General features: G+C 38.2%; 1 protein-coding gene across 3 annotated transcripts in view; it reads right to left on the reverse strand.

Moving 5' to 3' along the window:
* Positions 1–6,162: 6,162 nt before the first annotated feature.
* REL (v-rel avian reticuloendotheliosis viral oncogene homolog) overlaps positions 6,163–12,982 on the reverse strand; it is a 28,202-nt gene continuing 21,382 nt past the window's right edge. Inside the window, exons 5-10 of one of the 3 annotated variants that reach the window (XM_015557941.1) lie at positions 12,647–12,751; positions 12,319–12,531; positions 11,693–11,761; positions 11,485–11,553; positions 9,743–10,414; positions 6,163–9,523 (exon numbers count right to left, since the gene is read on the reverse strand). In XM_015557941.1, the coding sequence (XP_015413427.1) occupies positions 9,375–9,523; positions 9,743–10,414; positions 11,485–11,553; positions 11,693–11,761; positions 12,319–12,531; positions 12,647–12,751 (1,277 nt within the window). In that variant the 3' untranslated portion in view covers positions 6,163–9,374. Of the gene's footprint in view, positions 10,415–11,484; positions 11,557–11,692; positions 11,762–12,318; positions 12,532–12,646; positions 12,752–12,982 lie in introns of all 3 variants that reach the window. The other 2 variants (XM_015557940.1, XM_015557942.1) reach the window with 2 other exon arrangements.

Below are 12,982 nucleotides of genomic sequence, written 5' to 3' on the forward strand. Positions count from 1 at the left end.
CATTTCCAAAGAGAAAAACTCTTTACTTAGATAGATATTTTCTTTTGGAGCTTGATTCTTTGATTTCTAAGTCCATTTAAAAGAATGAACTTTGAGGTAAGCTTTTCTGAGTTGATTTTTAAAAATGGTACCCTTTTTTTTATGAAAAAATACTTTCAATTTCACATTCACAGGAAAGTAGCAAGAAAAGTGCAAAGAAACTTGTTTCCTGAATCATTGAGCCAGTGATGCCCTATCACCCTACATGAGTGTGTAATTCTTATAAACAAGGACATGGTTCTACTTCATTCATCACAATATAATGATCGAAATCAGGAATTAATTTGATGCTGCACAGTTAAGGGATCACACTTCAGTCTCCATGAATCTGAAACAGTTTATCTTTCTTTGACTTTCATTATTTTAACACTTTGAAGATTTCAGGCCAGTTATTTAATAGATTGTTCCTCAATTTGTGTTTGCCTAGTATTTCATTAATAGATCCAGGTTGTACCTTTTTAACAAGAATACCACAGAAGAAATAGTATCTTCTTCTTGCAAAAGTGTCACACAATTTTGGTTTGTGCTGTTACCAATGATTAGACTTTTTTTCAATTAATGAAGGTAGTATCTGCCAAGCTCTTCCACTCTTTTTTCCCTTTGATTAATAAATATCTTACAGAGTGACATCAAAATTTCACTTATTAGTATTAGCATTCATTGAAGATTTTCAACTGAATCAATTATTACTACAACTAGAGACCCGTTGCATGAAGGGATTCGTGCAATAGGCCTTCCCTTCCCCTAGCTGCTGGCACCGGTTTCCCTTCGGCACCCAGGACCCAGGCCTTAGCTCCGGCCAGAGCCTTCAGTCTTCACTCCACCGCTTTGACCCTATGTATGCAAATTAACTGCCATCTTTGTTGGGCTAACTTGCATACTCACCTGATTGGCTGGTGAGTGTCGTGGCGGGATGGTTAATTTACATGTTTGTCTATTATTAGGTAAGATGACTGTCAAATACTCGTTTTCTAATTCCTTTTATGTTACAGAAGAGCAAAGAAATACCAAGCACGCTTCCTAGAGAAAGGGAGGGACCCGGTTTATTAACACCAGTGGACTCCGGGAATAACTTCCAAATCAGAGTGAAGAAACATGCAGAGAGCCTGTCCATATATATCCTGCTGGGGTCTTTGTCTTGCAAATATGCCCTATGTCCCCTGCCCCCTTCGTGGCCCTGCAGCAAGGCCCCCAGGTGTCAGGCCACATCCTGGCGCCAGCATAACCCTCCCTCCGCCTACCCCCCCCCCCCAGGGCAGTGCATTGTTTACAGTTTTTATGGCCTGACATGCCTTGCAAAACTAGTTTCCTCCTCATTAATATTTTTTGGTTGGCATTGGGTAAGTTCTATATTAGTTAAAACTTTTCCTTCTTGTGTATTCATGGCTTCCTGTTTTATTCAATGAGTTACAATTTGTTGCTGATGTTTATTTTGATTTCTAAGTACTGATTTGGCCAGTGGATGCCCCACCAAGCTGAGTCCTGTGTCCTTTTAACATGATCCTATTATTCTTGGAGAATGTTCTTTAATTATTTTTGAATGCTGCTGCTTTAATACAAAAAGACACTCCAAGCTCATCTTGTATTTCATCTGCACCAGCCCTAGTGTGGGCTATTTCACTAAGAGGAACTAGTTTCTTTTAGTAGAAAATGGTATTTATAAACCAAAATCCGGGCACTAGGTCTGCTCATTGCTACTGTGGTATTGGTGCTCCCAAGCCTTCTCATGGCATGCACATAGTCATGCTTACTTCTACGTATTTTTTTTACATATATTGAACACTATGAATTATACCACTATTTCTAATTCCAATCTTAATTCTAGTTTTCTCTCCCTTTCCATGTTTGCCATTTCTTTCACTGAGAGTGAGAAATCTGGCTCCCATTAGCTTTAATGTATTAACTTAATAGATCAGTCCCCCTCCTAGGTGATCTCCTAAGGCTGCATCCCTATTTCAGATCACTGAGACTCCCCTCCCCACTACCCTACATGTTCTCCTTGGGCTCTGCATACTGTAATCCCACCTGCTGTGGTTAATACCTACCTGTGCCTTGCTCAGAATGAGTGAATGACTTTTGTCCTTAGTTATTCAGGAAGGAAGAGAAACAGGCAGGAAATAAGTCAGGAAGGCAGAAAATAAAAATCTTTTAAAAAGGCATTTTAGTACTCTACAAAATTATCTGTCATCTCAAAGGACAGTTATATATGCAAGTATTTCCAGCTGCAGCATTCCATTAGAATGCCTACTGTTTCTAAGCAACCAAAACTAGCTTTCTCTGTGAGGAAGATGCTATAAATACAAAGAACATCTCGTTGATATTTTTAAAGTCAAATAGCAACAACATTTTAGTAAGGGTTTTAGAATTTTTTCCATTTATTATATTACCAAGAAAAAAAATTACTGTATACAAAGATATTACAAAGACAACATTCTGTACAATAAAAGAAAATATTCCTGTTGTAAAATAACTGCATCTTGACATCACACTTAACAATTAAATAATTCAACGGTGCCTGAGAACTTTTAAAAATTATAACAGTAAGAAATGTAATAGTGCATCCTCATAATCAAAAGCATTTGTAAGTACATTCCGGTAAAACAGATATAATTTCTAAAGGGTGCATGTGGTCTGAACCATGCATTTAAGAATGTCCATTTCCTAAAAATCTTGTGTGTCCTTTCCATTTCCTCTTAAAGCTACCTCAACTGTGTCATCAATGAAGTCTCCTGAGACTGAATTCCACAAATGGATCCCCAAATATTCCAACCTCATCTAATTCTTACTACATGTTATACAATGTTATAATGGTTTGACTAGATAATAAAGTTTAAGAAGGAAAATAGGCAAGATAAACACTTGATACTTTACCAATTTGTCATTTATTTACCTGCTGATATCTCTGAAAACTCAATTTGTTGAAGCACCAACAATTTGTACTAATTATTGTTCATACAGAGGTGTTTAATGAATCTTTTTTGTAACTCTTTAAATTTTTGAAAGTCCAATAGTAAACTGAAGTTGTAGAAGCAGGTGATTAAGATGACTAGAATATGATAAATTCCACTCCTTTTAAACAGGTAATTACTAGCAGGTGGTATCTTTTCCCTAAAGTCATAGACATTTAGGATAGAAAAAAAAAATATTTAGAAAAAATAATTGTTTATAAACATCCTAATTTTGCCCCATACTTAAACAAAACAGGAAAGGAATCTTAAAGTGGTAACTTCATTAGCTATGACGAGACCTCTTTTTAGGAAGAAAGTCACAGAATTTCAGATTGACCTACCTTTGCTATACAATGGGAAATGGCTAAAGATTGGAAAGAATAAAGTCGAATGAAGGACCTCCAGATGTGGGCAGCAGCTGGCTACTCCAAACAGAAACCGGTTTCAGGACGCCTATTATGGAAAGAGAACCCATGGTGGTTTTTTTCACTCTGCCACTGGAAGGAGCGTTTGGACTAGGGATTAACCAGGGACCCAGGACATACACGGATGGTTTAACAGTATTTGATTCGTACTATACACTTTACAGTGTTTCTTATGCGTTATTTCACTTAATACAACATACCTTGTGAGGTAGGTAGGCTGGGCATTACCTGCAATTTTATATCTGAAGAGACAGGTTCACGCAAGGTGTGCTTTGTTAAATATCACACAGCTTTTAAGTGGCAGAGCTGAAGATTAAAACCCAGATGTCTGACTAAAAATTCCCCATCCTTTCCATTTCTCCATGCTATTTAAAAATCCCATGGACATTTCTTTAATCCCTCAATAAATCAATTTATAACAACTTAGTTGGTGCTACTAGGCAGCCTAGATCACCAATTCCAAGTCTTTAACATGGAGAACTAGTATAATTAGTTTTTCTGAAGTATCAGGTTAGAAACTGACAATCCAACTGTGTCTGTTCAGCAAGGTTCTGAGTAGAGGCCCAGTGACTACTTTAAAAGGCTGTTAAGATAGGTGCTGATGATGGAAATCAGAAGAGGGCTTTTGAAGAGTAGGTAGATTGGCAATGGGCATGAGGGAAACTTATGGGGTGCTGGAAATGACTGTCTATGTATGTAAATATTCAAGCTGTTCACTTAAAATTAATCCACTTTATGCACCTTACCGTAGATGTTTTCCCTCAAAAGAAAAGACTGACCTCTTTGAGAAAGAGTTTTGCCTCATTCACCTCTCTATCATTTCCAGAACCAAACATGGTGCTTTGCACAATAGACATTAAAAAGTGTGACATGTGCCCTAGCCGGTTTGGCTCAGTGGATAGAGCGTCGGCCTGCGGACTCAAGGGTCCCGGGTTCAATTCCGGCCAAGGGCATGTACCTTGGTTACGGGCACATACCCAGTAGGGTGTGTGCAGGAGGCAGCTGATCAATGTTTCTCTCTCATTGATGTTTCTAACTCTCTATCCCTCTGTGAAAAATCAATAAAATATATATATATATTAAAAAAAAGTGTGACATGTGATTTGATTATATGAAGACTCCAGTGTCTGTGCAATGGTAAGATGTCCAGGAAATGCACAGAGAACTGAGGTTAAACCCCTCACATACAGTAGAGAGAGAAGTAGCCAAGTCAGACATATGAGACGATCCTAATAACTGTAAAATTTCTACCTAATACAGCTAATAACATGGGAGGCAGAGGGTAAAGTGTTTCACAAACTTGAAAATCTTGGCATCAATGCTTTTCTTGTCAGGTTAAGTACCTTTTCCTTTCAGAACCCCATCCTTACCGAAGGACTTGTATGCATGCATATAAGCATAACCAATGGACATAAGACACTGCAAGGTAGGGAAGGCCAGGGGATTGTCAAGGGGGGGGGGGGGAAAGGAGACATATGTAATACTCTTTGTAATACTTTAAGCAATAAAACAATTTTTAAAAAAAGAACCCCATCCTTATATATCACTCCTGTGTCAATTTCAACCTTGACGCTCTAATAATAGCTACCATTTATTCAGCACCAACTATGCCAGGGATCATGCTAAGGGAAAGAATCCCAAAGATGAATGAGACAAACCTTAAGTGACTACAATTCAGAGGGAGTTCTCCAACAGGGGCAATGTACAGTTGTACCTCAGCTAGGGGGCAGGCTCAAGTTTCACAGAGAAGCCTAGTCTTAAAGACGATGTGTTGTGGTTGAACAATACAGGTAGAGTATATAATACATGAAAGGAATGGATGCCCAGAGTTTTTTTTCAAAGAATGATAATAAGGAATAAGGGGGGATGGGATGGTATTTTTTTTTGCTAATTCTCACCCAAGGGTATTTTTTCAATGATTTTTTTTTTTTTTTAGAGAGTGGGAGGGGGAGACAGGAACATCAGTGTGAGAGACACATCCATTGGTTGCTTCCTGCAAGCACCTCAACCAAGGTGGGGATCGAGCCTGCAACCGAGGTACGTGCCCTTGACTGTAATCGAATCCTGGGACTGAAGGCTCTATCCATTGAGCCAAACCGGCTAGAACTGGGGTGTTATTTTTAACTGGAGCATTTGGAAAATATATTCTTGTTGGGGAAAAAGAAGGAAGGCCTACACTAAGAACTCAGTGGCAATTGAAGGACAAATTCAAGAGATTTAGGGGAGGCAGATTCAGAAGGACTTCATGACTACGGAGGAATGTGAGGTTTGGAGGTTTTGTTTAAGTATCTTAGATGGCAGGGTAAATGGTAATGCCATTAGAGTAGCAAAAGGAAGAACCAGTTCTAAAAGCATTCAGATAGCCTGAGAGAAAGCTGGAGTGGGCACTGATAAGGTCACCCTGGGGGGAAAATAGCACCAACTGAGGGCCCAGGGTTGAGACTCAGAGTAAAAAATCAACCTCAGAGAAGAATGTTCTCTACCACAGAATCTTTGGAGGAGTACCCAGGAGGGAGTGCTCCAGGGGATGGAAGGTCACAGATAGTCCAACATACAAAAGGAAGTAGATGGCTACAAAGATACTAGGTTTAACAAGGGAGGGCGTCCCAGGTCACCTTCCACAGAACAGCAGAAGAAAATAGCAGGAGGTAAAGTGAGAGAGGAGAGGGTAAGGAATGACCGGGAATGAGGACATGGAGACCGAAAGCATGTCATGAGTCTGGATGTGAAGGGCAGGAGCATGAGGGTGGCAGAAGAGGTTTGTTCCTTTCCTTTTAAGCTAAAGAAGACTTTTATTATGTTTATTATACAAAAAAAGGGGCACTAAATGCTGATGTGAGGATAAAGACACAGGAGGGGGATTGGAGAGAAAAGGAGGGGGGACCCAGTGTATCAGTAGAGGTTAGAAAGGCATAAGGCACCTTTTCCTCAGAAGCTAAGAGTGGGGGGTTACAAGAACAGGTGAAAATGTAAACACCTTTAGGGATAACATTCTTTTTAAATCATAAAATAAATCCTATGATCAGTAAATGGCACATGAAAAATAAAAAATCCATCTCAACACAGATGTAGCAGTACCTCACTTTGGCTTACACAGAGAAAACTGCAAGTCAACTGCTTATTTAATTTAAAAAATCCATTTAGGTTTTCTATCAGTTGTTTAAGCTGATCAATGCTAATTAACACACAACTAGAGGATTCTATATTTTTAAAAAAGTGTACCACCTATCAACCACTATCGGGAAATATCTTGGGTTCATATTTTGAATAGGTAAGAAATTATGCCTTCAGGCTTTTATTTCTCTTGGTATGTTCTATAGAAGTATGTTATGTGCTTATGATTTTTAAAATTATAATAACAAGAATGTTTCATTTAGAAATCATCATTTTTGAGAAACATTAATGGTACTTAGCTTTAATCTTTTTAATCATTAATCTTTTTCTTCCTAAATATCTTCATCTTATATTACCATTACCATTTCCCAGGATCATTCAACTCAGAATTTTTATTTGTATGACATTCTCAACTTCTCTATTTTGACCAAATTGACTAGTTTTAATTGTTCCAGTAAATTTATGGTTTGGTTGGATGCTATGTTAGTGAAATTATTAACCATGAGACGAGGAGACCTCAGTTCTTGTCTTCCTGAGGGGGAAGATTTATTCTCTTAAATTGTCTGTCCTTGGGTGTGGTTGGCAAATGGCACTAACTGGGTTTCTGTTATGTCTCCCTGAGTAGGATGATTTAAGCTATTTACCTTCCAGTTGGGGAGGAGATGTGCAAACCATTTACTCTTAAGTATCCTTGGCTGAGGGAAGATAGGATTTACTAGGTGGCTGCAAAGTGCTGTTTAACTCTGAGTTTCCAAATTCTGCTTATCCTGGAATTTTCTTAGCTTCTTACTATTCTAACAAAATGACATGTTTCTAGCTAGGCATATGCTCAACATTTATGGTAGGTTCTAGTTATAAAACAAACTAGGTTGTGAATAAGTTGGTTACTTAGCATCATGACAATCCCATCACAATTACACTTTGCCTTCCAACTATTTGGATTACCATTAATTAATTGTTGTCTTAAATGTACATGATTCTGATAGAAACCCAATGTCACACTACATAGCACTATGCAAACCATGAGCATCTAATAATTAAAGCTATTCTTTATTCAAAAAACAGAGTTGTATCAGTAGTACTTAGGGCTTACTCATCGCTTAATCCGAGGCAGACACTGTTCTACAAACGGTGTATTCTACAAACAAAACAAGTATTTCTGCCCTCAAGGAGCTTATATTCCAGTACAAGAAAACAAATAGTAAACAAATGAATGCTTAGGTAAGGTTATGGGAACAGATAAAGGAAGGGACTTGATGTGCTGGTAACTAGTTATAGTGTCAAGGAAGGCTTTTCTGAGCAGGTCACGTGGTGTGAGAAGGGGGTAAGGAGGGTGGTCCTGCAGGTATCTGAGAGAAAACCATTCCAGGCAGAAAGAACAACAAGTACAAAGACCGTAAGGCAGGAGTGTACTCGAAGAGGAGCACGGAGGCCAGAGCACCTGGAGCTGAATGGCAGGGGAAATGGTGGCAGATGAGGTAGGAGAGGGAGCGAGGGCCTGCTCACCTTAAGGACTTTGGTGTCTATTCTGAGATGGGGAGCCATCGGATGGTTTTGGGCAGTTAAATGATATGATTTGATGTGGCTTAAAAATAATCATTCTGGCTACTTTATGGAGAACAGACTGTAGGGACACAAGGAAATAAAGAGGGTTTTTGGAGGTAAAATAGCTTCAATCCAGGCCAGAGATGATGGTTGCTTGGAACAGGATGTTAATGGGAGAGGTCAAAAGAGGTGGCCAGCTTTGGATGTATTCTGAAGGTAGGACCTACCAGATTTGCTGACAGATTTGGATATGGGAGATAAAAGGAAAAAAAGAATCAAGGACGAGTCCACAGACCTGGACCTGAGCAACCAGAGGCATGGCATTGCCATTTACTGAGACGGGGGAAAACTAAAAGAGAAGCACGTTGGGAGGGAAGATCAAGAATGTGTTGGGTTTGATCTCTGATTAGATTTCTAGATATAGATGTTAAATAAGCAGTTTTACACACATGGGTAAACTCCAAATCTGCTGTTCAGAGGACAGGTCTAAACTAGGGGTAAAATTTCAGAGTTGACAGCATGAAATTGGATGAACTCACAGTGACTGAGGACACGTAAGAGAAGAGGTCCAAAGAAATTTCTTCCCCTTACGAACATAGGTGTAGACCTAAAATCTCAAGCAATTTAGATATGGATTTAAATAATCCAAAAAGTAGAGAACCTCCCATTACTTAAATGCACCCTTCTGTCCAACTTAGCATTTTAAAGAAATTTTGATTTACATATAAATCTAAGAAACTCCAAAAAGCCTCAGAAAAACCCCTTAGGGGTCACCTTGGCCCATGGGCCTCAAAAAATAATAAGAAATTAATTTTTCCAATGACATAGCCATTACAGGTTTTACCTTAAATTTGCTTAAAAGCAAATATTGGTTAATTCATTTAACTAGGAATACATTAATACATTACAAAAGAAATATTAAAAAGTTTGGAAAAACTGGAGCTGTGCCCTCATGTTCTCTTCGCTCTGTTCTGTGGAAACGCGGTGGGACTCTAAAGCCAGAACTCCCACCATACACAGTATCAGGCTACATGCTTCAAAAGAGAAACACTAAAACCTTTTAAAGTCTACTTTGGAATGTTCCTTTTCTGGCAATTTCCAACTTTGTATTCTCCATACCCGAAGGTGTGGGTTTTGTGTGTGTGTTTTTTTAATTGAAAAACTGATTTTATTTAATATTTAACATGTCACAGATTCATTATACACTTCTAATGGTCAAATAATGATCTAACCTAGACTGAAATATGTACTAGTTTAAATAAACTATGTGGGGTGCACATAGGATTCCAGGGGACATCATAGCCTAGAGTTCAAGTGGTGTGGATTTGTTTACTCTTGAAGCAAAGCCCTGGGGCTTTTTGCAGCTCTTCCCGAAGTTGGGAAATGAATTCATCCCTCTCTTCCAATTCTTGGAGGAGCTCCAGAGCCAAGAGAGCCTATCAAAGAAATCTCCTACATATGGTGGGAGAAATAGAAAATGTTGATTCTATGTGGGTAATATCAAAATGATTGCAAACATTTAAAAGGATTTAAAGCTTGAACCACCATTTAAGTCTTACAAGTTAATCTAAAAAAATTCAAATGAATACTGGTCGCTCAACTGCTCATTCTGCATAGTGCCAATACCTGAATACTGACTTTGAGCAAAACCATGACCGTTTGGATTAGTACCATTCAAAGGCCCTGACTCGTTTAGCATGCTGTTCTCTGCACAACTGAAGTCGGATCCCTCAAATGCATCCAACTGTGACGCGAAAGCAGTGGTACCGGAACTGGCGCCTGCTGGCATGCTGGAAGAGGACATCTGATGGAACTGTCTCAAATCCCTTTGGTCTAACACCGAGTTGCATGAAGGGCTTTCAATATTCATTCTCGTAAATCCCGAATTGTCAGTCTCCCTCATGCTGTCATTATTGGATATATTGACAGGGCAATTCTGCAGCATGTTGGCACCAGGAAAACCACAGAAGTCAGCTGATGACAGGGATGATGTTTCCATTCTGCCTATGTCATTAGTACTGGTATAAATGCAAGCATTAGAAGCATGCACGTCATTCACAACAGGCATTTCTGAGAATCTTGGGATACCCTGTGAATTAGAGGAAATTGTCCCTGTCGAAAAACTACTCAGTGGATTTGTACTGACTGAGCATGAGGCGGGGTGGGGCTCTGAGGACCAGTGTGAAGAAGGCTGAGGTACCATTGGGGGCATGGCTGAGGCATGATGTGGCATGGCACTTGAGATGGAAACAGATGGGGAGTAGTAAGATTCTGCTTGACTCGAAACCCCGGCAGGCCGGAGCATTTCATTCAAAACCGCACCAGGAGGAAAAGAGTTTGATTCTGTGGAGGGGGAAACATATCATTACAGCACTGAAATGAACAAAATTACAAAAAGTACTACTTCTAAAAACGGCACAAACACACTAAGAAAATTTTCAAGGACAATGATGTAGCAGTTCAAATTAAAAACTTAGATAGCATTAAAATGATTACATGAGCCCTAAACTAAATTCTGTGACACTTAGCTTTCTACAAATACCTATAAATAATACTGCTAAGTTATTTTGGCACAGATTTCACTCCAGTCAAATCTGAATATCTAGCTTCTGAGGCCCCATAAAGATATTTTTGGAAAGTGAGAGATGAATATTAGAATTTCAGTTAATGGGACTCTAAATAGCCAAAATTCATTTCATATTCTTCTTTTTTAAGAAAAAATGAAGTGATGGAGGAAACACTCAATGGGGATGATTGAAAGTCCACATAATTATCTAAGATGTATTAAGATATCACACACTAAGGTACTACAAATTCCCAGTCAGAAAAAAAAATGAAGGATTCTGTGTTTATTTACACATTATTGTGACTGCTATACATAGTAATCCTGGAAGAAGCACTGGTTTAAGAATATAAGGGGCAAAAGACTTCTAATTAACCCTGGTTGAATGATCGAAACCAGAAATGACAACTTTTTTTTTCTATAAAGAGCCAGATAGTAAATATTTTAGTCTTTGCAGCCTCTGTTGGAACTACCAACTCTGCCACTGTGGTGAAAAAAGAGCCACAGACAATTTGTAATCAAATGTGCACGGCTATGTTACAGCAAAACTACTGATAAAGACAGGGTATACTGGCTAGATCTAAACAGTTTCTTGCATGACATACCGTAATTAGTAAAAGTACCACCATATGAACGAAATGTAATTTCTCAAACAGTAACTCCCCAAAACCAGTTTCCAATAGGACCTTTGGAAGCCAAGATCAATTAATTCAATATTCAAAGCATGAAAAAATTTGTAGGCGTGGAAAATAGAAAGAAGCAGTTTTATTTCTAAGAATGGGATTCCAATATATTATGCATAGCCGTGGTCTTTCCAATGACAAGGGATATTTTATAGGGAATAAAATACCTTTTTTAATGAATCTTCCTTCTCCAGTTGATCCTAGGGGACCAGGTCTAGGTCTTTCAGGAAAATTAACTGCTGTGATAAAGGTTTTTCCATTATTAAATGTAAATTTGAAAAATAACATTATCACTTAAAATGCGCAAAACTGAATAAAACAAAACCCCCCCCACAAAATCTATTTAAATTTGAATCAATCCAAAATCATTCTTACCACAATCCTGCCACAGTTTCTGGAAAAGTAGACTTGTTTTTTGTTTCTTTGCTTTATTGCCATAAGTATCTGGTTAGAAAGAAACCAGGAAAGCATGTGAATGAATCATCATGCCTCTTCTCCTTTAATAAATAGTTTTATCCCTATATAAAAAATGCTTTAAATAAATGTACATAATATGGACTTAATAGATGTTGCAGAGTGTGTCCTACGCCAGTGATAAGGGCATTTTTCTCTTAGTAAAAAACAGTTTGATATTCATCTCGCTTTCTTCTAACATCTATAAGTCAACAATGTCAACTAACGCAATAAAGGCAGGAAAAGACCAAAATGGAGACTACTCACTGACTGGCAAGTTTGCTATCTATAAAAACCCCCTCAACTATAAAACAAATTTTGACAAACAGTTTAGATACTTTGAAATTATTCCAGATTCCTTTCCTAAGAAAGGGGTGTAAAGAGCACACAGATCAAGCGGTTGAAAAATCAATGAAAAACTACCAGGCAAAGAAATGTAAATTATGAAAAACAACCGCCACCTGTATTTCAAGGTATCTCACCAAAAAATGTTATTACAAGGCCTAATTTTAAGGAATATATAAAACATGACCACTAAGAAGTCACACCTTTTTCATCTGGCAGATATCTGAAATCCATCGACTCACTAACTTCCTGGTCAGAAGGTCTCCGCAACTGCATCTTCACTGTCACGGGCTCCGTGATCACTTTGCAATACGGCGGAGTCTTGAAAACAATGGCCACCTGACGGTGCACATCAGCTTGTGAAAAGATGCCTTTAGCTTCCCAGTCATTCAACGCAAACCGAACCTCTATGTCATCTAGTGAATAGGAAGGCAAAGAACTATCAGTGGGAAAACAAGGTAAAATGTTATCTGTTAATTTAAAATATATTCTGAAGTCCATGAAACAAACAAACAAAAAACAAATAAATACCTTTCTGAACTTTGTCACAGAGCAGAAATATTTCATCTCCTCCTCTGACACTTCCACAGTTCTTGTTTACACGGCAAATCCTTAATTCTGCAGTATTAGGAGCACCTAAATATGAAGAGATTTTTAATGGGTCGCTACCTTAATATTTTATTCCTTTTTGATGGAGAGAATTTTAGGAGAACAATCTATAGAACAGATAAAAAATTTTAATGTATAAGTACATTAAGAACACTACATTAATCATCCACGTCTTACCCTTTCCTTTCTGACTACATTGTCTAAACTGGTTTAGAGTGACTTTCTAGGCAATGACGTGTCCTCTAATTAAATCTTCCT

This window comes from Myotis davidii, unplaced genomic scaffold, assembly GCF_000327345.1.
Source record: "Myotis davidii unplaced genomic scaffold, ASM32734v1 scaffold6, whole genome shotgun sequence".
In the NCBI taxonomy this organism is placed as follows: domain Eukaryota; kingdom Metazoa; phylum Chordata; class Mammalia; order Chiroptera; family Vespertilionidae; genus Myotis; species Myotis davidii.